The sequence below is a fragment of the Mus musculus genome, chromosome 12 (genome assembly GCF_000001635.26).
Source record: "Mus musculus strain C57BL/6J chromosome 12, GRCm38.p6 C57BL/6J".
NCBI lineage: Eukaryota > Metazoa > Chordata > Mammalia > Rodentia > Muridae > Mus > Mus musculus.
The window spans coordinates 102779281-102802415 of record NC_000078.6 but is presented as its reverse complement, the minus strand read 5'-3'; the positions used below and the strand labels follow the sequence as shown (position 1 = coordinate 102802415).

Below are 23135 nucleotides of genomic sequence, written 5' to 3'. Positions count from 1 at the left end.
ACCTTGAACTTGTGATTCTCCTGTCTCTACCTCCCGAGTGCTGGGATTGCTGTGTTCCCATACACCCAGTTAGAGTGATTGTCTCTAGGACATTATGAATGCTAGGTGGCACTCTACAAACTGGCTACATCCTCAGCCCCTATTTCTAGATATTTTAATACTATTTTTGTAGCTATTATAAATGCGATGGTTTGTCAACTTTTTTTCATATAGCTCACTATTAGTGTTTGGAATGCTTCTGGCTTTTGTGTGTTGAATTTGTATTCTACTACTTAATTTGTTTATTAAATCCAAAGATCTAACTTTTTTTTTTTTTTGGTGAAATCTTCAGGTTTTTCTCTAAATAAGATCATGTCATCCCCAAACAAGGACACTTTAAGTTCCTTCCATCTTGTATCCTTTTTACTTCCTCTTGTGGAATTGTTTTGACTAGGACCTCCGTACTATGCTGAATAGAAATGACAAGAATGATCATCTTTGTCTCCTTTGACATATTCCAGCTCTTCCCCATTCAGTATCAAGTAGGCCATGAGTGTGTAATATATAGCCTTTATTATAGTATAATAAATTCCTTCTATGTCTAACTTGTTTAATTTTTATCATGAATTAGCTTGAAATTTGTTGTATTTTTTCTACACCTATAGACATCATTGTTACGTTAATGTGATGCATCACATTTTAACTCTAATTGCATCCGTAGGATGGTTCCCACCTAATGATGGTGGGTATTCTTTTTTTAAACATGTATTGTTTATGTGTATGTGTGCCCATATGTAGGCATTCCTGTGGAGGGCAGAGGACAGCTTTCAGTCGTCAGTTCTATCCTTTCACTCTGGATTTCAGTAGTTGGACTCAGATGGTCAGGCTTGGTGGCAAGCGCCTCTCTACCCACCGCCATTTCTCCAGTACCAGTGGTGGGTAGTCTTTTAAGGGGATATTGAATCCAGAATGCATTGGTTTTAAGTAGCAACTTACATGCATTTTTGTTGTTGTTTTTATTGTTGTGTCTTTGGTATCAGGGAAATATTGACTTCATAGAATGAACCGGAATATATTCTTTCATCTTTTTTGAAAGAGTTTGCCATTCTTTAAAAAGATTTTTGTAAAAAAGTCTTTATCTCTGGGCAGTCATGATGCACACCTTTAATCCCAGTACTGTGGAGGCAGAGGCAGGCAGATCAGTGAGTTCCAGGACAGCCAGGACTACACAGAGAAACCCTGTTTGAATAATAGTAGTAGTGATAACAACAAGAATAAGAATGATACTTTTTTCTTAGTGCAAGATAACTTCAATATTCTCAGTTGTCAATGGTCTATTTAGGTTTTCTTTTTTTAAATATTTATTTTTGTTTTACACACGTGTTTCCCTAATATGTATCTGTACACATGTGCCTGGTGCCCAAGGAAATCAGAAAAGGTCATCAGACTTCCTAAAAATGGAGTTACAGAAATCTGTGAGTCACCATGTTGGTGAATAGTGAGTGCTCTTAATCATTGAGCCATTTTTTTATTCCTGTTTTTCATTCTTCCTCCTCGTCATCATCATCATCATTATTTTATGTGTATGTGTGTATATTAGTCAAGGTTTTCTAGAGAAACAGAAGTGATAGAATGGATCTATGTAAACACTCCCTTCTTCCTGTCCTTTATATAGGCTGCCACCAGAGTGTGTGGCCCAGATTTAAGGTGTATTTTCCCACCTCAGGCAATCTAGATTTAGGGTGAGCCTTCCTACTTCAAATAATTCAATCAAGAATAATCCCCACTGGTATATCCAGCCTTGGTACAGCTGCTTGGGTTTTAGTTAATTCCAGATGTAGCTATCACAGAGTGCTTTACCTGCGTGTATGTCTGTGCACCAGGTGTGTGCCTGATTCTCACAAAAGCTAGAAGTGGGTGTCGGGTCCCATGAAACTGGAGTTAGAGATGGTTGAACAACCATGTGGATAAACTAGAAGTGAACCCAGGTACTCTGGAAGAGCAGCCTTAACCACTTAATTGGCTCTTAACCACTGAGCCATTTCTCCAGGTATTTTCTATTTCACCGTGATTCAGTTGTGATACGTTGTATATTTCGATGAATTGATCTGTTTCTTCTAGATTATCCAGTTTGTTGACATATATATTATTTATAGTGACCTAATGTTGCATTTTTTATTTCTGTGGAATCAGTTTATTTTAATCTTTATGTTTAGTTGGTTTTCAGTTTTTCTTTTTTTTTTTTTAGATTTTTATTTATTATTATATGTAAGTACACTGTAGCTGTCTTCAGACACTCCAGAAGAGGGCGTCAGATCTTGTTACAGATGGTTGTGAGCCACCATGTGGTTGCTGGGATTTGAACTATGGACCTTTGGAAAAGCAGTCGGGTGGGTGCTCTTACCCACTGAACCATCTCACCAGCCCGGTTTTCAGTTTTTCAAGGCAGGGTTTCTATATGTACCAACTCTGGCTGTCCTGGAAGTCACTTTATGGAACAGGCTAGCCTTGAGTTCACAGAGATCTGCCTTCTTCTAACTCTTTTAGACTTAAACATATTTTACACTAATATCACGCAAGTAAGGCAAAAAGTAGCCTAGAAAAAGCATATCAATCAATTTTATCAAGTTACTGTGGTGCACTAGATTAGCTCCTTAGCAAAACAGAACATTTATTTGGTTGCACATGAAACTGGTTACTGTTAGAGGGACTCACGGCCCCACCTCTCCCCTGAAGATGTGTTGGTAACTAGTGGTTGCTGGGGGGAGAGGAAGTTGTGTTCTTCAGAGATACAGCTGCTGTTAAGTCACTCATGCTCCAAGAAATTGCCCCACATTCATGTTCATGCAAGCAACCCTATTTAAATTCAGTGGCTCACAACAACAACAAGCAGGCTGAGCAGTGGTGGCACACGCCTTTAATCCCAGCACTTGGGAGGCAGAGACAGGCAGATTTCTGAGTTCAAGGCCAGCCTAGTCTACAGAGTGAGTTCCAGGACAGCCAGGACTACACAGAGAAACCCTGTCTCAAAAAAAAGAAATAAACAAAAACAGCAAGCAAAAGCCCTGAAAACAGAGTTTGTTGGGAAGATAATGAGAGAAGGTAACAGAGGGTGACAGTTATCAAAATACATTTTATATATATATATATATATATATATATATATATATATATATATATGAGTGGAATTGCAAAGGACTAGTAAATAATATTGATATTGTTGGTCTAGGAGTCACTCCACAAACCACACAAACACCAATCTCAGTTAAACATGGATGCCTTATCATATGCACACCCCAAGACTGATTAACCAGGGCAAAAGCTCAAAGCTGTGCACTGGACATTTCTTAGGGCCAACTTATAAAGGCTAAAACCACAAGCCATAATGAGCTTATAAGGTACTGGAAGTGCTGTCTGGTGGTTGGCCCTGTCTCAACCTGTTTTAGACATAACAGATCATATTGACTTTTAATTTGATGGGTCCTACATGTAGCTTATAGTGAAATTTCTTAAGATTAACAAACCTCATACCATCAGAACATAACAGGGTATGTGGGTCAGCAGGGTAGGCATGACTCTGCTCTGAGTCAAGTTATCTTTTTGTGTCAATGACCAAAAGGCATATTACAACAACAATAGGAAATAGCTGTTGGGCATGGAACAAAATTTCTACAGCTATGCTAGGAGCACAGGCATCAACAATACTGAAGAATTAAGTAATTAACCTTGAAAATATAAAATAAGAATTTGTGGAGTCTTTAATAGAAAAAATATTATGTTTGCTAGTTATTACATGAATAACAAAGAGTAAGTTATTGTCCAAAGGAACCCCATAAGCTTTAAAATATTGCTATTATCCTAGGCGTGAAGTGCAAGTAACAATAATTTTGGAATTTTGATTTCTTTTTAAAAACACAGAAGTAGTATAAGGATATGTTTCCATTTTAATCCCAGGTGAGAAGATGTGGGGCTGCTTCACAGAGGCTATGATTTGCCTCGTGCTCTAGCAGAGGTGTAATTTTTACCAGCTGCAGATATATGTGATTGTGTGACATTTGGGATCGTAGGGGCTTTTCAGAGGGTATATAAATGCCAGTTCCCAAGTGGTAGGATGTGTTATTGGTTGGTTGTTGGGGGTTGTTGTTGGTTGGTAGGTAGTTGGTGTTGATCATGGTTTGTTAAGTAGTCATGTACAAAGAAGAATCGACATCAAGAAGAAATTAGATCCCCTCCCAGTGAAGCTCAGACTTGTTCCAAGGAACTCGATGCCCCTCATCAGCAGGAAGTAGTATAACAATGTTACCCCCTTTCCACCCCTTGACTTTATACAAGGGTCACTTTCCTTTCTGCTCTGTCTTTTTCTTTCTTTCTTTTTTCTCTCCTATCCAGCAGTAGAGGGTTAAAAGTGTGGTGAAGGGTGGAAAAGAGAAGAACCCACAAAGTAGCCAACGACCATCTAAGCTACACTGTTGACTCAGCAGTCAGCAATTAGACTTGTTGTTAAGAGCCATTGATATGTCTGTACTCTTTGGTCTTGTCATTTCTTCTTTCAAATGCTATCTCTATTAGGAATAAGTATGTGCACATGTATGTATATATTAGAAATCAGATGCTTAATATTGTTTAAATATTTAGAAGTATCCTAAATTTCTGATAACACTGAAAATGTTAACACTAAATGACTATTCAAGAGAATATTTTGAAGAAAGGAGTGAGGTGGTATGGCCATTTTTTCTGCCTTACGTGTCTGCGTCCCTTGAAGAACTTCCAGCAGTGGCATGTTGGGCCAGGGTATCCCAAGGTTCACCGCCTCCATGGTCCGTCACAGCCACCATGAGGAAGGTCTGGAGAAGGATTTGCCACTTGTAGTGGTAAACAAGCGGCAGTTACTGGCTGTGGTGACCGTGTACTTTGATCTGGATTTGCCACTCCTTTATTTATAGTAAGACACCAGCTACTTAAAGAATAAGGAGATTTAATTCATCCCTTTAACAGAATGAAGTTGAAGAGATATGATCTGAAAATTGGATTAAACTCTTGAACTCTTATACTAGAAAAAATTGTAAATAAATTAATGATATATAAGTATATATTTTTGGTTTTTTTTTTTTTTTTTTTTTTTTTGAGACAGGGTTTCTCTGTAGCCCTGGCTGTCCTGGAACTCACTTTGTAGACCAGGCTGGCCTCGAACTCAGAAATCCACCTGCCTCTGCCTCCCGAGTGCTGGAATCAAAGGCGTGCGCCGCCACACCCGGCATAAATATTTTTAAAAAGAGAGAATATTTTACTGCCTTGAATAATAGTATAAAAACTATTATAGAAGCCGGGCAGTGGTGACGCACACCTTTGATTCCAGCACTTGGGAGGCAGAGGCAGAGGCAGGTGGATTTCTGAGTTCGAGGCCAGCCTGGTCTACAAAGTGAGTTCCAGGACAGCCAGGGCTATACAGAGAAACCCTGTCTCGAAGGAAAAAAAAAAAAAAAAAAAAAAACAACAACCACCTATTACAGAACCAATCAGGATGGTGCATGCCTTTAATCCCAGTGCTCCAGAGGCACAGGCAGGTGAATCTCTTGAGTTCAAGGCCAGCTGGTCAAATAGAGAGTTCTAGACTGGCATCACGAAACCCTGTTTCAAAAACAAACAAACAAACAAACAAAAAAACTAATACAGTAATATGAAAAGTGCTAATGATAAATCTTTTTAAAGGATATAAAAATTGGGCATGATAGATAGCACATGGCCTTAATCTAATCAGCACTCCAGAGGCAGAGCAAATCTCATGAGTGTTAGGCCAAACAGGGATGCATAGTGAGAACTGGTCTCAAAAAAGACATGGTGGCTTAAGTCTTTAGTCTCAGCACCCAGGAAGCAGAGGCAGATGGGTCTCTTGAGTTTGAGGACAACCAGGAAGGACTACACAGAGAAACACCAGAGCAGGATGGGGGGGGGGGGGTTATCAATAGAATCATAGTTATAATGGAATATTGTTTTATCTTTTCTCTACTTTTCAAATACTATTCTATGTTTTATTAATCTAAAATAATTTAAGCTAATGTGTTGGGTAGATGTTATACTTAAAGGAGTAAACTTGGGGAAATACTTTTTGGTTCTATTTAAAACTCTAGACTCAAACCAGATTATTTCCTTTTTTGGTTTTGTTTGGTTTTTGTTTGTTTTGTTTTGTTTCCAAGACAGTGTAATCTGTAGAACAGGCTAGCCTTGAACTCGGAGATCTGCCTGCCTGTGCCTCCTTCGTGCTGGGAATAAGGATGTGGACCACTACACCCAGGCAGAGTGATTTTTGTATTCTATTTAGAAAACTGTTGTAGGACATGGTTTAGCAACTATGTACTTATTTGTTCTTAATTCCATCTTAGCCCAGTATAGATCTGCTTGTGCCTGTGCATTGCTGTGTCCTTATTAGTTGCTAGTACATACCATGCCAGGTGTTGCTTTCATTTCATCTTTACCGTCACAGGAGGACCGAAGGGGCTTATTCCTAGCATCATTAAGGAAACCATGGAGTGACACTTAAAATTTTTAGTCTTGAGGCTCCCCACTTCCAGAACCACACAGCAGCCCAACAGTTAAACAAGGCATCTGTGGTCACATAGTTCACCATTGCTGTTACTAGACCCACATCTAAACAGATCTCAGTAAACTGAAAAGTGTTCCCACATTTTCTGATTTGAAGTATTAGGGTTGGTGGCAGGTTACACTCCCCGAGAAGGGAGTCTACTGTATAGTGTCCTGTGCTGTAAGAAAGACCAACAGCATGTTGTTTTGTCTTAGTGTTGGGGAGCAGAATAAACAAAGAAAAATAATTCGTTTTCATCAAATTTTACCCAAATTATTCCAAATTAATAAATTTGTGTTTATGTGTCTTTGTAAATCATCAGCTCCTAGAGTAACATGGGCAATTATGGTGCATATTGTTCACTGCTACTGGACATTTAAAGTATTGCTAAGCTTACATAACATCCCTAGAGTCTTATTTAAGTTGTGGTAATGTTTGTGCAATTTGTTTTATAACTGTATTATTGTTGCCTTAATAGTATCGTAGTGCTGCATATATCTTGTTTATTTATTAAAAATATTTGTTCATCTTGTGTTTAAGATGAAAAGAGGCTTGATCAGCACGCCGCCATCAGACATGCTTCCTACAGCAGAGGGCGGGAAATCAAACGCCTGGCTGCGGCAGAAGAACGCTGGCATATATGTTCGTCCTCGGCTGTTTTCTCCCTATGTGGAGGAAGCAAAGGTAATGGAAACATTGGAAGGTAGCAGATGACTTTATTACCAACCATACGCACAGAGATTTAGTATTTGCAAGTGACCCAGACGTGTAGTAATAGGGAAAATGAAAGTAAAATCTAGATGGTCACTCGTTTTCTGCAATGTTTAATTATCAAGGATGTTGTTAAAACTTAAGATGCATTTTACCTCCTGGCCTTGCAGATTGTTACAGCTGCACGACACAGCTGTGCCTTACAGTCTGCAGAGTGCGGGGTGACTACAGGCTGCTTTGCTTATCGTCCTCTTAAACTAAGAGACTCTTTAGTAAACTGTGATCTCTTGGATTAACCTTCTAGAATAGCTGACTTTTGAGCTCTGTTTAGTTTTAGGGTAAGCATTTAAACAAAGTTTCAATCTTGTTAGTAAATAGCAGACCCTGTGTGTACTATAATATAGAAAACTCTCCAAGAAGAAAAGATAATGTGAGAACAAAATACTGCTTTATTAGATGTTAATGTGAAGTTTGAGAAACTAATTATCATTTAAATCACCAACAAGATTCTATTTTGTTTTGGTGGTAGTGATGGTGGTGGTGGTGGTGGTGGTGGTGGTTGTTGTTAGAGCGGGTCTCACTTTATAGCCCTGGCTGGCTTCAAACTCACAGAGATCTGATTACCTCTGCCTCCAAAGTTCTGGGACTAAAGGCATGTACCACTCTACACCTGTCACAGCCAACACAATCAATGCCCTTAACCACTGAGCCATTCAGCCACATATGCATGATGTCCATGTGAGCACATGTGAGTGGAGAGCAGAAGACAACGCTGTGAAGTCAGTTATTCTCCTTCAACCTTCACAGGGGTCCAGGGAAAGATGAGTGGTGGACGTTGTAAGAAGATCTAAGACAGTAGAGTGGCCCAGTCGTCAGGTCTGGCCTTTGTGATAGATGTTCATTCTTTCTTGTGCTTCAGAGCCTGAGATGCGCTCCTCCCCACAATAAGTGTGGACAGGGTTCATGTATTGCGGTATTTGGGCCATTCTGCAGGGTAGTGAGAGACATGCACTGGAATTTATTTAACAAAATTGGGCTTATTTATAGATCTGTTACGTTAAATAGCAATGATTTTATATGTTTTACATATATATGTGTGTGTGTGAGTGTGTGTGTGTATGTCTGTCCGTGTGTGTGTGTGTGTGCGCGCGCGCGCGCACGCGCAAGTGTGATCTAATGAAGGCTGACCAGTTTCCCTCCAATGCTGCAGTCAGTGCTGGATGAGATGATGGTGGAACAGACAGACCTGGTGCGACTGCGAATGGTGCGCATGTCCAATGTCCCAGACACACTCTACATGGTCAGCAATGCCATGCCCCAGTGCTGCCACATGATCAGCCACCAGCAGATCAGCAGTAACCAGTCGAGCCCTCCATCAGTTGTAGCCAATGAGATCCCAGGTAAGGCAGTACTGGTTCTTTTGTTTTCACAGTTTCCGGTTGATTCTCTCCACGTTTCAGTGCCCTTTGTGCATCATTCCATTGCCAGATATGCACTGTGGGGCAGAGTCATTCCTGTTAAGAATGACTGGTTTAGAGGAATCAGATTTTTTTCTGTCATATAACAACCTTTTTGTGGCAGGCATGATGGCATATGCCTGTCCTCCCAGAATCTAAGAGAAAGGCAAGAAGATCCTGAGCTACATAATGAACCCGTCTCAAAAACAAAAGCCTTCAGGAGGTGGCTGCTGTGCCCTCCTCTCCCAAATGCAAGCCCTGTTAGCTCCTAGTATAACTGTCATGTCCAAAGACAGCAATGACTAGTGGTCAGAAACTCAGGCCAGCCCTCCCCACTTGCCATTGCAGGCTTCAGAATAAGTCTAACAGACTATGGCATTCAGTAGTACCATTCGTTTCTGCTTACACAGCTATGCAAAGATGAATCCCATGGTGACAGCTTTTCATCACAGTCTCAGCTTTATTTTGAACTGTTGTCTTCCATAAGTTGTTTCATATTTGGCTATTCTGTGTGTACTTATATGTACATTGGGTAACAGTGTGAGGAGAGAGGTTCTTTTATTTAGACTACTGTACAATTTGAAGGTTTGATATAGTCACGTTTGGTTTTCTTTCTCCTGTTCTCCTCCCTCACCTACTCTCTCTCTCTCTTTTAAGTGAGATAGGGTCTCACTGTGTAAACCAGGCTGGCCCTGTACTCCACCTGTGTCTATCTTCCAAGTATTAGGATTAAAGGCTATGCTGTTGTGCTCAGCCTATAGTGTTTTCTTTTAAGCCAGAGTTACTGCAGATGCATATAGCATAACTTCATCTTAGAATTTAACCTCAAAGTTCCAAAAAACATTCACAGTATGATCAGGAAAATTTAACATGTCTGTCATTTAGGTGATGAGACGTGGCCCTACTAAGGTTCTTTTTCTGATCTTCCCCAACATGCTAAGAAAAGTCTATGCAGCTTATTGGAAAAGACTGTCTAGGGCTGGAGAGATGGCTCAGCGGTTAAGAGCACTGACTGCTCTTCCTGAGGTCCTGAGTTCAAATCACAACCATCCACAATGAGATCTGGTGCCCTCTTCTGGAGTGTCTGAAAACAGCTACAGTGTACTTGCGTATAATAAATAAATTTAAAAAAAAAAAGGAAAAGACTGTCTAACTGCCGTTTATGTATATGACTTTGGACTGAATATTAGTGTCCTCATTGTGGAATGCAGATAATGCCTCCTTTCTAGACTCATTGCGCAGCTTTAATGAAGTGCCACGACTCTATTCTAAGAAGTCTGCCTGGTTCAGAGTAAGCACTCAGGAGACTGTAGGCTCCATGCTAGCAATTGTGCCAGGAATCTATATGCTTCGTCTTCTGTCTCCTTAGCTCAGGCTACTAAGCATTTCTTAGGCCTTTCGTCTCTTATTCTAGTTTCTGCGTTGTGGCCATATAACCTCACTAGTAACTACTCAGTACTCAGAGAGCCATGTATGTCAGTACCCATATTGAATGGTATGACTGTGTTCCAATAAAACTACACTCAGGGAACTTCTAGGACATTTACTTTCTTCTGTTCTCTTGGTTAGGGTTACTTTTACTGTCATAAAACATCATAACCAAAAGGATGTAGGGAAAGAAAGGGTTTATTTGGCTTACATTTCCACATTGTAGTCCATCATGGAAAGAAATCAGGACAGAAACTCAGATGGAGCAGGAACTTAACTGGCTTGCTCCTCATGGCTTGCTCAGTATGCTTTCTTATAGAACACAGGACTTCCCATCCTGGGTTGGCTCCACCCACAGTGGGCTGGGCCCTCCCACATACATCACTAATTAAGAAGATGCTCTACAGGCTGACCCACAACCCAAACCTACAGAGGGATTGGCTCAACTGAAGCTCCCTTGTATCAAGTTAACAAAAAACTAGCCAGCACATTTGTGTTAGGTAGTTTCAGAGTGATTGTCAGGGAGTCACAGCTCTGGTCCTATTATCCCCAATAAACACAACTACCTGGTATACACAGAATATATTTAATTGTTTATCTGTCATCTGTCGATACACTTGTAGTTTGTACCATTGAGCACTGGATTCTACTGTCAAGCCAACTGTTTGTGTCATGGTACCTCTCACTTGCATATGTTATATGCACCTGTCTTGTGCTCAGAAAGCCTCCCCTGCTTCCTTTGCCTGCTTCCTTTCTAGAACCCTCCTTTGTTAAAACTCATCTTAAGGACCCTTCCCCTGTCCTCAGTCCAGCCTGGCACTGCTTCCTGCCCTCGGTTTGCTTACTGAGTTTACAGTGACTAAAGTGAGAAGTTTTTGAGAACAGGGTTCATGCCTTTTGTTTTTTAACCCTAATTGCCCAAGTATAACCCCTGGTGTTTGAGGACTCAAGACAGTTCCTTACTATTTTGTTTGCGGTGTGAAGTTAAACTAGGCAGGCACTGCCTCACTGAGTCGCATCCCAGCCCTTATGGTGAGTGTATTCGGAAGATATGGAATGCCTTCCACCTTCTGAAGAGAGTAGGTGCAAGTAAAGTGGCTGGGGGGTTTGTTTTTGTTGTTTTGGTTCTTTTATTTGTGCTGTGGCTGAAAATGTTAAATTTAGGAGCTGTTTAGTATATAATCAAGAGCTTTTGGTGCCCAGAGAAATTTTAAAACCTTGGAAAATAATTGGAGACATATAAATAGAATATTTCCAGGGAATTAAAATACCATCTTTAAAAACTGTGTGAGAAGATTCTGCTATAGCATATGTTTTCCTTGTGCTTGCTGAGTAGTCTTACGTAGCTCAGGAATTGTCCTGCCTTTCTCCTTCTAGTTCCTCGTCTCCTCATTATGAAGGATATGGTGAGGCGCCTGCAGGAACTGCGGCACACAGAGCAGGTGCAGAGAGCCTATGCACTGAACTGTGGGGAAGGTGCCACCGTCAGCTATGAAATCCAGATCCGAGTGCTCAGAGAGTTTGGTCTTGCAGACGCCGCTGCAGAGCTCCTACAGGTAGGACACAATACTGAGGTGGGGAAAGGGAGCCTTGGAACATTAGTCAGGTCACCTGAGGAGCCCTCAGCTGCTGCTCTTTCTTCCTGCTTGTTCTTTTGCTGCTGCTGGTGTCTTTAATAGCCTGCAGATTTCTCCTGATGAGAGACAACTTGGTAGAGCAGCCTGAGCACAGAGTTGGCCCTGCTGTTTGTAATCTATTACGTGGATAAAGTCACTTACCCTCGCTGAACATCTCTTTTCGCATGTGAAGTGAAGACAGGACATTATGTAAAGCAGCTGTGTGTATGAGGTGTATCGAGCATCTAACAGGCAGCTACTGCAGACTTCTATCTCAGGAGAGATCAGAGGGGTGGGGGTGGGGGGTAGAAAATGCCAGCCAGGCCTCACTGCTCACTCACTCTGGTCACTGCATTTCCACTTTGGCTCGTATTATACACACTGGTCGTCCAGGTCTCTTGTTTCTTCTATTTTTCTCTCAGGAGTTGTTTTCAAACACAGCCTAAGAATCTTTTTTTTCTTTTCTTTTTTTTTAAACTAGCTAAAAAACACAAACCCTCATTTGTGGTAATTGGATACAAAGAAAACAGTAACATTGATTTTACAATTAAAGTAGGACTTGTAAAATAGTCTAATAAAAATATCTAAATAACTTTAAATAAATTTTAATTTCATCTCACCAACTGATGCAAATGTTTTTACCTCACCTTCAAATACTCTTAGCCTCACTTGCAACTGGTTAGTTGGTGTGTTGCTCTTTGGCAAGGCAGCAAATGATTCAGGCCTTACTTTACTGTTGTTTCCATCAGTAAAGCTACACAGTAGTATTTTACTTTTTTAATATAATTTTTTTATTTTTTGAGATTATAATATAATCTCATTATTTCCCTCTTCCCTTTTTCCCCCTTCTCATCCCTTCCATGGATCCCCCTTCTCCTTGTCTCTTTCAAATTCATGACCTCTTTTTCTTTAATTATTGGTGTGTGTGTGTGTCTGTGTGTCTGTGTGTTTTCCTAGCTTTTTAAATACAACCTGTTCAATTGCATGTATATATGCTTCCAGGACTGACCATTTGGTATTGGATAACCGATTGGTGTGCTCTTCCCTAGGGAACATTGTTTCTCTTACTTGCAGCACTCCTTAGTTGCTTGTTTGTGGCTATGGCCTTGTGATGTTCCGCTTCAGTGTTAACCTGTCTGTCGGCATCATCCTTCTCAGGGTCATTTCTTTTCCCTTTGCCATCTTAAGTTGTATTTTCTGTCTGGGTGTGGGATCGCAGGCTTTCAGTTCTAGTAGGCAGATCTCTGAGCTGAAGGCCAGTCTAGCCTACATTGGGAGTTCCAGGCCAGTGAGAACTATATAGTGAGACCCTGTCTTTTACAAAAAAAAAAAAAAAAACTCCAGCACTTGGAAGGCAGAGGCAGGTGGATTTCTAAGTTCAAGTCCAGTCTAGTCTAGAGAGTAAGTTTCGAAACAGACAGGACTACACAGAGAAACCCTGTCTCAAAAAAACAAAAATAAGCCGGGCGTGGTAGCGCACGCCTTTAATCCCAGCACTCGGGAGGCAGAGGCAGGCGGATTTCTGAGTTCAAGGCCAGCCTGGTCTACAAAGTGAATTCCAGGACAGCCAGGGCTACACAGAGAAACCCTGTCTCAAAAAACAAATAAACAAACAAACAAAAACAAAACTCTAAAAGAAAACAGTATCTTAGTTTTATAAATTGTACAGAAACATTTATCAGTATCTCAGTGTAAGTTACTAATGCATAATGTGTAAGGATGGTGTGTAGTTACTTCAGATAGATATAAAGATTTTGTATTAGAATCTTTCTAGAAAGATCCTTCCCTTGTCAGTGTTTAATTTCTTTGGCAATGGTATATTTGAATTACATTTTACTACTGGAGTTTGGCTTTGTCACATGATCTTGCTAACAGTGCCTGAGCTGCTTGCCAGAATATGAGTGGAGCAGCTTTGTCTGTGTCTCCTGCACTCTGTCCCTTGGTACTGCTGTCCCTCAGTACCTGACTTAATTCTCCCAACCTGTGCATTTCCATTTTCTAAATCCATAACGGTACAAATGTAAAACCAGATGAAATGGCATATACATGTGATCCCAGCCTCTACTACATAGTGAATTAGAGACCAGCCTGTGCTATCAGGGGAAAAAGAAAAGGTAACACAGCCAGGCATGGTGCACATATCTTAGAGGTTGAAGTAGTCGAGTCTGAAGCTCACCCTCATCGCGGTCTCCCTCAGCGATGAGGTCAAGGGCAGCCTAGGCTAACATGCTAACTTTGACATTTTTATAATCTTTCTTAGAATCCTCACAAGTTCTTTCCTGATGAACGGTTTGGGGATGAAAGTCCGCTCTTGACAATGAGGCAGCCTGGGAGATGTCGTGTCAACAGTACCCCTACTGCAGAAACCATGTTTACAGACCTGGACTCTTTTGTGGCCTTCCATCCACCTTTACCCCCTCCGCCCCCTCCGTACCACCCTCCAGCTACTCCAATCCATAACCAGCTCAAGGCAGGCTGGAAGCAAAGGCCTCCCAGTCACCACCCTTCCCGTTCATTTTCTTACCCCTGTAATCATTCACTGTTTCACTGCAGAACAGCTCCTAAACCTGGCCCTCCCCCAGTCTATTTGCCAGGTGTTAAAGTAGCCCCTCCCGACTGCACCAACACCACAGGCCTGGGGAGACAGACGGTTGCTGCTGCTGCTGCAGCTGCTGCCGCCTCAGCAGCAATAATACCTGAGAAGCAAGTGGTAAGTCTACACGTAGATAACTTTTTCAGAGACAAAGCTATAGGGCCTTGGGAGCTGTTCTCTCAGCTCCAGAGATCCTGATGGGACTTAGCAACACCCAGAAGTGTTACTGACTAGCTGGGAGCTTCTCTTCAGGGGATTGAAAAACAGAGGAGGGCAGGCATAGATAGAAGAGACTTGAGATGAGTAAGATGGCGGCAAGCAGTGTCCTGCTGCACCCTGCCAGCTGGATGTCGCACAGTGATTTAGCCGTGTACATACCACTGTCCTGATCTTCCATTGCAAGCGTGTATGTAGACTCCTCTGTTCTGCTCTCCTAAGTACTATGGCCACTAGTATCAGGGTGTGTGACAAAGACTCCCCATTGATAAAACCAGCAGAAATAAGTCCTCATTCGTGTCTCCACCTCTGGTCCGATCATTTGTCAGACCCTCATTTTGACTTGGCTTTGGTTGCTAGGGCAAATAGGTGGTAATTGAGAGAGGGTTTTCATCTGATTTTTGAGCTTCTAGAGGTTGAACTTCTAATTCTTCATACTTTGTCATGTGATATCAGCAGCATTCAATGGAGAAAAATAAATGTGTACCTGTTCATGGAAACACCCTTAATGTAGACCTCATTGGAAGTGACCAAAGTCTACACCTTTGGTCTTAGTATCCTTCCCCTTTTGGTCCTCTGTCCCCCCTGCTCTCTGATGACCTAGCCTTACAGTTTTAAAAGTCCTATTTTATATTTTAAGTACAATTCTCTTTAAAGCGTATTTATTAATATATTCACTGATACCATCCTGACTATAGTGAAAAATATAAATAACCTGAATTTCTAATAATAGAGTTAGATATGGTGGCAAACACTTGTAATCCTAGCACTGTGGAATTTGAGGTAGAAAGATGGGTTCAACTTAAACACTTAGAAAATGAAAATTAAAAAAAGCTGGGCATAGTGATACATCAGTAATCTCTGTGCACAAGAAGCAAAGAATGAGAAGTGCTGCAAATTTGAGGCCAGCTAGGGCCACCCTCTCTCAAAGAACCAAGCCTAGAATGTTGGAGATAGCTTTGTGTTCAAAGTTTTCTTGTGCGATCAAGAAGACCCAAGTTGGTTTGTTTTTTTAATTGTTAATATTTTGGTGTGTATGATTGTGTTGTATGCATATATAGTCTGTGTACCACATGCACACCTGGTGCCCATGAAAGAAGAAGTTATTGGATCCCCTAGAACTGTAACTACAGATGGCTGTGAGCCACCATGTGGGTACTTGGAATTGAACACAGGTCCTTTGGAAGAGCAGTCAGTGCTCTTAATTAGTGAGCTATCTCTCTAGCCCCACACCTAAATTTAGATCTAAAATTAGAACCTACCTAGAAGCAAGGAAGGTGTGGCAGGCCACCTGGAATTCCAGCGTCAGAAAGTTGAAGGGGATTCCCCAGACTAAGATGGCTAGCCAGATTAACCATTATCAATGAGTTCTAGGTTTGAGTAAGAGAATCTGTCTTGGCTCTGCATAGTGACATACACCTTTAATCCCAGCACTTGGAAGGCAGAGGCACAGATCTCTGTGAGTTCAGGGCCAGCCTGGTCTACGTGAATTCCAGGACAACCAGGATACATAGAGAGGCCTGCAGAAGAGGGTGGGGTAGAGGAGAGAAAAGAGACGTGGTGTGCAGGGGAAGGGGTAGTAGGCAATGATTAAATTACCTATCAATAATACAGTAAAATGTTACATGGTGATTTCAAATAATCTCAAAGGAAGTTGAGTGATAGAACTGTGTGCACTAAATTTTGTATATAATACAGATTCATAGATAGAAAGCTGAAGAGCTACATAATGCTAACAGCGATAACCTCTTTAGGAAAGTGTAGTGGTTTGTATTATTTTATATGTATAATTGTACTTTTAGGACTTCTAAATACAATGATGTACTTTGTAAACTTGAAAGGATTTGAAAGAAATGTATGGATCTTTTTTCTTTTTGATAATGCCCCTTTGTTTCTGTCTCAGTGTCCACAGCCTGTGCTGAATGACCTGATGCCAGATATCGCCATGGGGGTGTCTACACTGTCACTCAAGGACAGGAGGCTCCCAGAGCTCGCTGCAGACACAGAGTTATGCCAGACAGTTTCTGAAGCAGGAACGGGACCTCCCCAGCATCTGTCATGTATTCCACAGAGACACACAAACACATCTCGAAAAAAACCCACACTAGAGCAGAAAGCAGACGGTAGAGAAAATCAGCAGGAATACCCAGATCTCTATGACTTCTCAAATGCTGCTTGCAGACCTTCCACTCCTGCTCCTGGCAGACACTCCCCTTCCCCTGCTCATGGTAGATACTTTGGTCCAGACTTGTACAGCCACAATAAGGCATCACCAAATGGCTTAAAGTCAGTTTACCTACCTGGTCAGACCTCTCCTAAAAAGCAGGAAGACCCTAGGAGAGAGTACCCACCGTCTCCTGACGGCCATCCGCACAGGCAGAAGAGGGAGCCGATACGTCTGGACGTGGTTGAGCAGCCTCCCCAGAGGCCAGACTTTCCTTCCGCAGCCTCAGAAAATGCTAGTCATGGTCCAGCCCATGTCAGGGCACGGACTGCAGTAGAAACTGACTTGACTTTTGGGCTGACATCTAACAGACCTCCTTCCCATTCTGCGTGTAGCTCTGAAGTTCTCGAAGAGCGATCCAGTAGACGACTGACAGACAGCGAGCCCCTGGGCCATGGAGCTCATCAAAGAAATGCAGATCTGGAAAGGGGTGATTCCATTAGCAGAGGACGGAGGTCGCCAAGCAAGCCAGACTTCCTCTACAAAAAGTCTGCCCTCTGAAGTAGCTTCCGAGTCTGTGCCTGAGATGTGAAACATCCTGTCTTATGATGTAACCCAACAACTTACTGACCGGTTTATCGACGCCAGCTCAGTTCCACATTTTATTCTAGCTTTTCTGTGTATATATGTTTATTATACATGGCATGCTAAGAGGGTTGTTTTGAATGCTGCATCTGTCTTTTGTGTTTAAAAGTTGTGTGGGGAACATCTTAAAGAGCAAGCAAGCTGGCACTTTTTCTCCTTTACAGATGACTAACTTTTTGCACTTGTACATTTTATTTGTATTGATTTTATAACAGTGTGTTAAACTACTTTATTGCTACATTTAAAGGACTGTATTTTCATACTTTTTGCATTTTACCTATCATCTACCAGTTTCCATGTGCATTGGGTTGCACACTAAGATGTATTTTCTTACGAAATAGTTGTGTTTATTTTTTAATTATAGAAATTCCAAAGAACAGCACATCAAACGCTCCTCTCTTTTTTGGTGATCGTTTCAGTTCAGATCTCTTTGTGCTCATTCTCCATAAATCTGATGTCATTCTGTTTTGTAAGTCTTGAAAGCCAGTCTTCATTCCCCACAGCAGAAGTCCGGGTCTCGGTGTTCTTTGATTCAGTGAAGAACAGGAGGAGGTGTCCAGTGTGTGTGTAATTAGTGTGGGTTTTGTTGGGACCCTGTAGATTCTGGAGTAGAGTTACTCACTCAGTCACAGGGCCTAAGGAACTTAGACTTTAGTGTTAGAAACAGTAGAGCTGGGCTTGGTGTGAACGCATGGCTTCAATCTCAGCTGTGGGCGTTGGAGACAGCTGATCAGAGGTTCAAGGTCATTTTAGACTATGTAGTAAATTCAAGATTAGGCTGGGTATGTGAGCCCTGCCTCAAAAAAAACAAAATGAAACAAAAAACAGTAGCAGAGATGGTGATGTCACACACAGGGCATACTGATGGGGTGCCTGGCTCTGCATGTGATTCACCATACTGGGGGAAATGACTGCCTTTAGTTGTCTTGCATTTTGTGGGAAAAACAAAAAAACAAAAACAAAAGGGCTCCAGTCTTATGTCTGTCATTTGGTATTTGTAATCATATGTTTTTCTTAATATTGTCTAGTATGTCTGGATTTTGGTGTCTTCTACAAAGTTGTATAATGCCTAGTGCTTTAACCACCAAAAAATGATTTTGTTTTCAGTAAAACACTACATGTCCTACTTGAACTCCACTGGAGATGCTGGTTTGGTGTGTACTGAATCACAGAGCACGTGGATTCGTTCATGATCCCTTCCCTTGGAAGGGCAGTGTGTGAGCTAAGGACTGTTTTAGTTTGGTTGTTTTTTCTTACTTTGCAATGTAAATATATTAGTATTTAAGTTTTTAAATCACTTCAGCACCATTTGAACATTCATTTTTGTATTTTTATAAACACATAGCCGTAGCACCTAGAAGAAAAGAGACTTCCTGAATATTCTGTATGGAAAAGACACTTGGGAACCTCTTCTCTATGTGTATGCACATAGCTAGGAATCACTTACACTCACTCTAAAACTATGCAGGCTAGGGAGCCCTCACGGCCACCGGAGAAGTGAATTGCACGCACTTTGAAGTAAATAGGTTTCTATTGGGTATCAGCAACTCTGATTTCTCCTGAAACTGTAGTTTCTCTTACAATCTTTTCCTACTTTACCCTGTGGATATACACTCAGGAACGATCTGACATCTAAACCATCCGAACAGTAGATATTCTCAGGGATGGGAACATGCCCATCTCGGTATTCCCCAATCGCTGCCACGGTCCTGCTGCCTGACTAGTTAGCTCAGAGTCTGGGGAATGAGGCTGACCCTGATAATGTGCAGTCTAAGCTTGCAGGCTTGAACAGGGCACATAGATAGATAGATAGATATCTGCTGTAAGGTGGGCTCACATAACCTTTCAGGCTCTTGGTTTTGTTTTTGTTTTGTTTTTTCTTAAGATAGAAAACCACAGGGCTCTGCTCATCCTTAACGGTTGTATCTTTTGAAGCACAGTCTCGGGTTGCAGAAGCAAAAGCAGTTCCATCCTGTTCCTGCCTGTTTCTGGGACCTAACTGTTTGATGTGGGTTGAGATTGTTCCAGATCCGACTGTACTGTGCTGGCGCTGCAGAGAAGCAAGTACATCAACGCTTTCTCACCTTTGATAGGTTTTGGTTTTTAACATTTTAGAACCATTGATCACACACTTTTTATTTTTTTCTGAAAATTCACTAAATGTACTCTCCAATCCACATGATGTAATTATAAAAGTAAATGGACACTGTTCGTAGTCTTATTTAATTTATAAGGTTTGTCTTTAGTGTCTTAGTAGGTTACCTGGCCGAACTGTGTGTGTAGAAATCGTGCTTTAATCTGTGGGATTGTGGATTGCTGTGACTTGCAGGTGTGGCCTCATGTGTGATAGGATAGGTGTTCATGGGAAGCTAGACTACGTGCCTCTGGCTGTGAACCATCTATGACGTTTCTTAATGCTGTACTTACAAATGTGAAGTGTGAATAGGGTTGGTCTCAGAAAAGAAGGTATTTATATAAACCTTAGGCCACAGGAACTGGCATTTTTCGTAGTATAGAAATTTAATAAGAACCAAATCACAAAAATCCCAGCTCTCCTTTTGAGGCCAGGGACAATCAGGCCATTTGGACAATCAGCATTCCAGTCCCACTAAGTATCGAGGCTGGAGAATCACCACTTAGGTTCTTAAGGCGCTGTTGATCCTTTTCTTGTATTTTTGTTTTAGTTTTGGGATTTAAAAAAAAAAAAAACTTACATTTAAAGTTGCCTGTGGCTCATAAGGAGAAAAACCTAGAACCATTCAAAACATAGATCCTTAAATTTCCATGCACCGTCTCCCTTTTACATTCCTCCATTGGCTTTGCTCTTTAGTGCAGTCCCTAGGCCCGAGCTGGCCTAGCATTTCAGTAACCTGTTGGGCTTTTAGGGCTTAGAGTGTTAAATACATGTCTTCTGTGCCCCTTTTTAATTCAGCCTAGATCCTGATTGTGCTTCCTCATTGGCTATTCTCTTTGGTTGCAGGTCTTTTGTTAACACTTGTCATCCTTTATTGCATTTCTTTCATTGTTTGTTGAAGTCGATAGCAATGGGTACAACTCTTGTACATTTGAATGAAACTGATTCTACAGGGTGTAATGAGAGCTAATGAATGCCATGCGGCGCCAGCTGGGCTGAAGCCTGGCTGGGTGCATTCTCTAGTGTTGAAGGATCAACACTCCCTGTATCTACAACAAGGAGATATGTGTTCATAATACTGAACTTGACTTTTAAGGGAAAAATGCTTTTCGTGAAATTTGCTTAAGACCATTGTTTTGCAGTAATAAGGCAATTGCGTGTTTCTTAGGGCTGAGTTTGTTGTCAAGACTATTAATGCCGCAGTGATGGGTGCTATCCCCGGGTTCTGCAGCGGTTCACAAAGTCTACCATGTAGCTACTTTCAAGCCTCATTCAGATAATCTTGCTAAGAGCTCTTCTGCACGCCCTGCCGGTGTTCTACTATCCTCTGTCAACACTGCTTTGAACAGTGCTCTGTGAAGTGTAAGTTCTTTTGTCCCAACAGTTGTACTAGCTGTCATGTGGTTATTGTCTGAACAAGTCTTTTGATTTTGTTTTCCTTAAAAAGTATATCCATGACCGTACCAATCTTCTGTAATCAGAATATTATAATGCTGCGGCCATTTTTATAGAAGGACTGCAAGTTTGTGTCCTGGGAATATCTTGTACTCATGTGTTTCTGTGAGCTCTGAGATGAGGAGTCCTTGGGTATGCCTGCACATGTCTGTCTGGGTTATGTGGGTAGACGCTAGGAATTCTGCTCTTAAATGAGACAGTGGGAAGCCCTGAGGCTCCTGAGCTCCCTCGCCGGCCAGGATTTGCCACGTCTGGCCTCCGCCGCTGCGTTTCTTGTGGTTGTGCTGTTAATGGTAAAGTCAAGTGCCTTCAATGCTAAAGGCTCAGAAACCTTTCTTAAACTGATTTCATGTCCTATGCAAGTGTTTTTACAACCTGCATAACCAGTACTTTGTAAAACTTGTTTACGCTTCAATTGTACATAGTGTTTTTTAAAGAAATATATAGTATTTTTATTTAGGTACCTCCAAACTTGAACTCGTCTGTGTGAAGCATTGTAAACGACACGTTTCTCTTTTGAGTACCATCACAGTTGTACAGAGGTTTTCACTGGTTCTATTTTTCTACTGTTACTGATAAGCATGTAACACTGACTTTATCCTACATAGAGTTGGCATTTCAAATAAACAGCTTGTATAGAACCGCTGAGTTGGACATAGTCTGTTCTAGCTTACAGCATTTGGTCTCCATCTACAGGTGTGGTTGTACCCCTTAAGAATAGGGTCTGGAGTTTTTCTAGATTCTCTGTCTCATGTTTTTAGTTATCCAGAAACATTTTGATGATGGTGGTGATGTTTCCTTGAAAACTATCCATTCTGGTCCAAGTTTACATTTATTTCACCCAGGACATTTTTGAGAGATTTCATTGTATAAATTGAAGCAGTGGTCTCCATAGGAAGTTCAGCCATTTACCAGGCACCTGGAGTGCCTTGTGGTCAGTCGGACCAAAGATGTATCCAGGTATTCAGACCTCCAAGCATGGAAGACCTCAGACTAAAGACAGTTCTACTTCAACATTTTAACTTCCCTTCCCGGAAGAAAAGATACTGTTAAAAGGGGTGCTTGGGTGGAAAGACTTGGCAGGATGAAGAGAGAAGAGGCCTTAGCTGGAAGCTCAGGAGGGCTGTGGAAGTAATGAATGAGGGCTCTGGGACAAACTAGTGGACCCAGCTTTGGACAGGCAGATACTGAGATTGGCCCTTATGCCAATCTCAAACATCAAAATCGCTACAAAAGCTTTGGCCTGAACTGGAGGGTGATGCTGGTGTTAGCCAGCTTTCCCATCAGTGGGAAATGAAGAGGCTCAGGAGTGATGTAAAGAGAGCCAAGCAAAGATGGATTCAGGCTGCAAAGGGCGCAGTATTTCATAACTTGCTTAACTTTTGGTTGTAGCTTAACTAAAAAAAACGGGTCGCACAAGGGCACCCACCCGGGAGCTAGCTGGATTTGTGAATGGAACACACACACAAGCCAGTTAATTTTAAAATGCCTTGGCTAGCTCAAAGGCTGGGCATTCCCTGCAGCTAGCACACATTTCCCTCCTATAATCCTGGTTTAACGCCCTCCAGTTCTATATTTTATCTTTGTTGCCCTGGCTCCTTGTGGGCAGCTCCCTGGTCTTTGCTCCCCAATACGCTTCTGGGCAGCCCTTTGAGTGACCGCATTCCTTCTCACATTTCTGATAAGTTTCTTTCTGCAGCTCTAAATCTGATCCACCTCCCCAGTTCCTAGCCCAAGAAAATCTAAAAGTCCCACCCCATCCCCTCTGCCCAGCCATTGGCTGTAAGGCAATTCTTTATTACCAATCAAAGCCAGCTGGGGGCAGGCTTCCTTTAGCCTATGTGTGGGACACTGCAAACAGGTTTGTTAGGTAACACAATTAGCAAGAGAACACCAGCTATTGCAGTTGGTAGGCAAGACAAGGAGGGTCTGAACCAGAGGGAAATGAGCTGAATATTAGTCGTATTAGTTTGGCCAGGAGTTCTAAGGAGTACCTACCTGACAAGTGTATTTAGGTAGAAAGTCAGGGAGAGTGGTCTATATATACTTCATGACTGAGGGGAATTTTGGAAGATGGAAGACACAGGTGAAGACCCAGAGGACCCTACCTTCCTAGGTCTTTCAGAGGGGACTCATTGACCCAGGCCTCCCACAACA

General features: G+C 41.7%; 1 protein-coding gene and 1 pseudogene across 3 annotated transcripts in view; both read left to right on the top strand.

Annotated features, from left to right (window-relative positions):
- Window positions 1-21619, top strand: part of Btbd7 (BTB (POZ) domain containing 7) — a 97675-nt gene extending 76056 nt beyond the window's left edge. For all 3 annotated transcript variants that reach the window (NR_165048.1, NM_001377026.1, NM_172806.3), the window contains 5 exons: window positions 7100-7243; window positions 8481-8670; window positions 11533-11711; window positions 14032-14481; window positions 16484-21619. Coding sequence is in view for 2 of the 3 variants with exons in the window: in NM_001377026.1 (NP_001363955.1) it covers window positions 7100-7243; window positions 8481-8670; window positions 11533-11711; window positions 14032-14481; window positions 16484-17305 (1785 nt within the window). In the remaining variant the exon portion in view is untranslated. The remainder of the gene's footprint in view (window positions 1-7099; window positions 7244-8480; window positions 8671-11532; window positions 11712-14031; window positions 14482-16483) is intronic.
- Window positions 4680-5061, top strand: Gm20079 (predicted gene, 20079; annotated as a pseudogene).
- Window positions 21620-23135: the final 1516 nt, after the last annotated feature.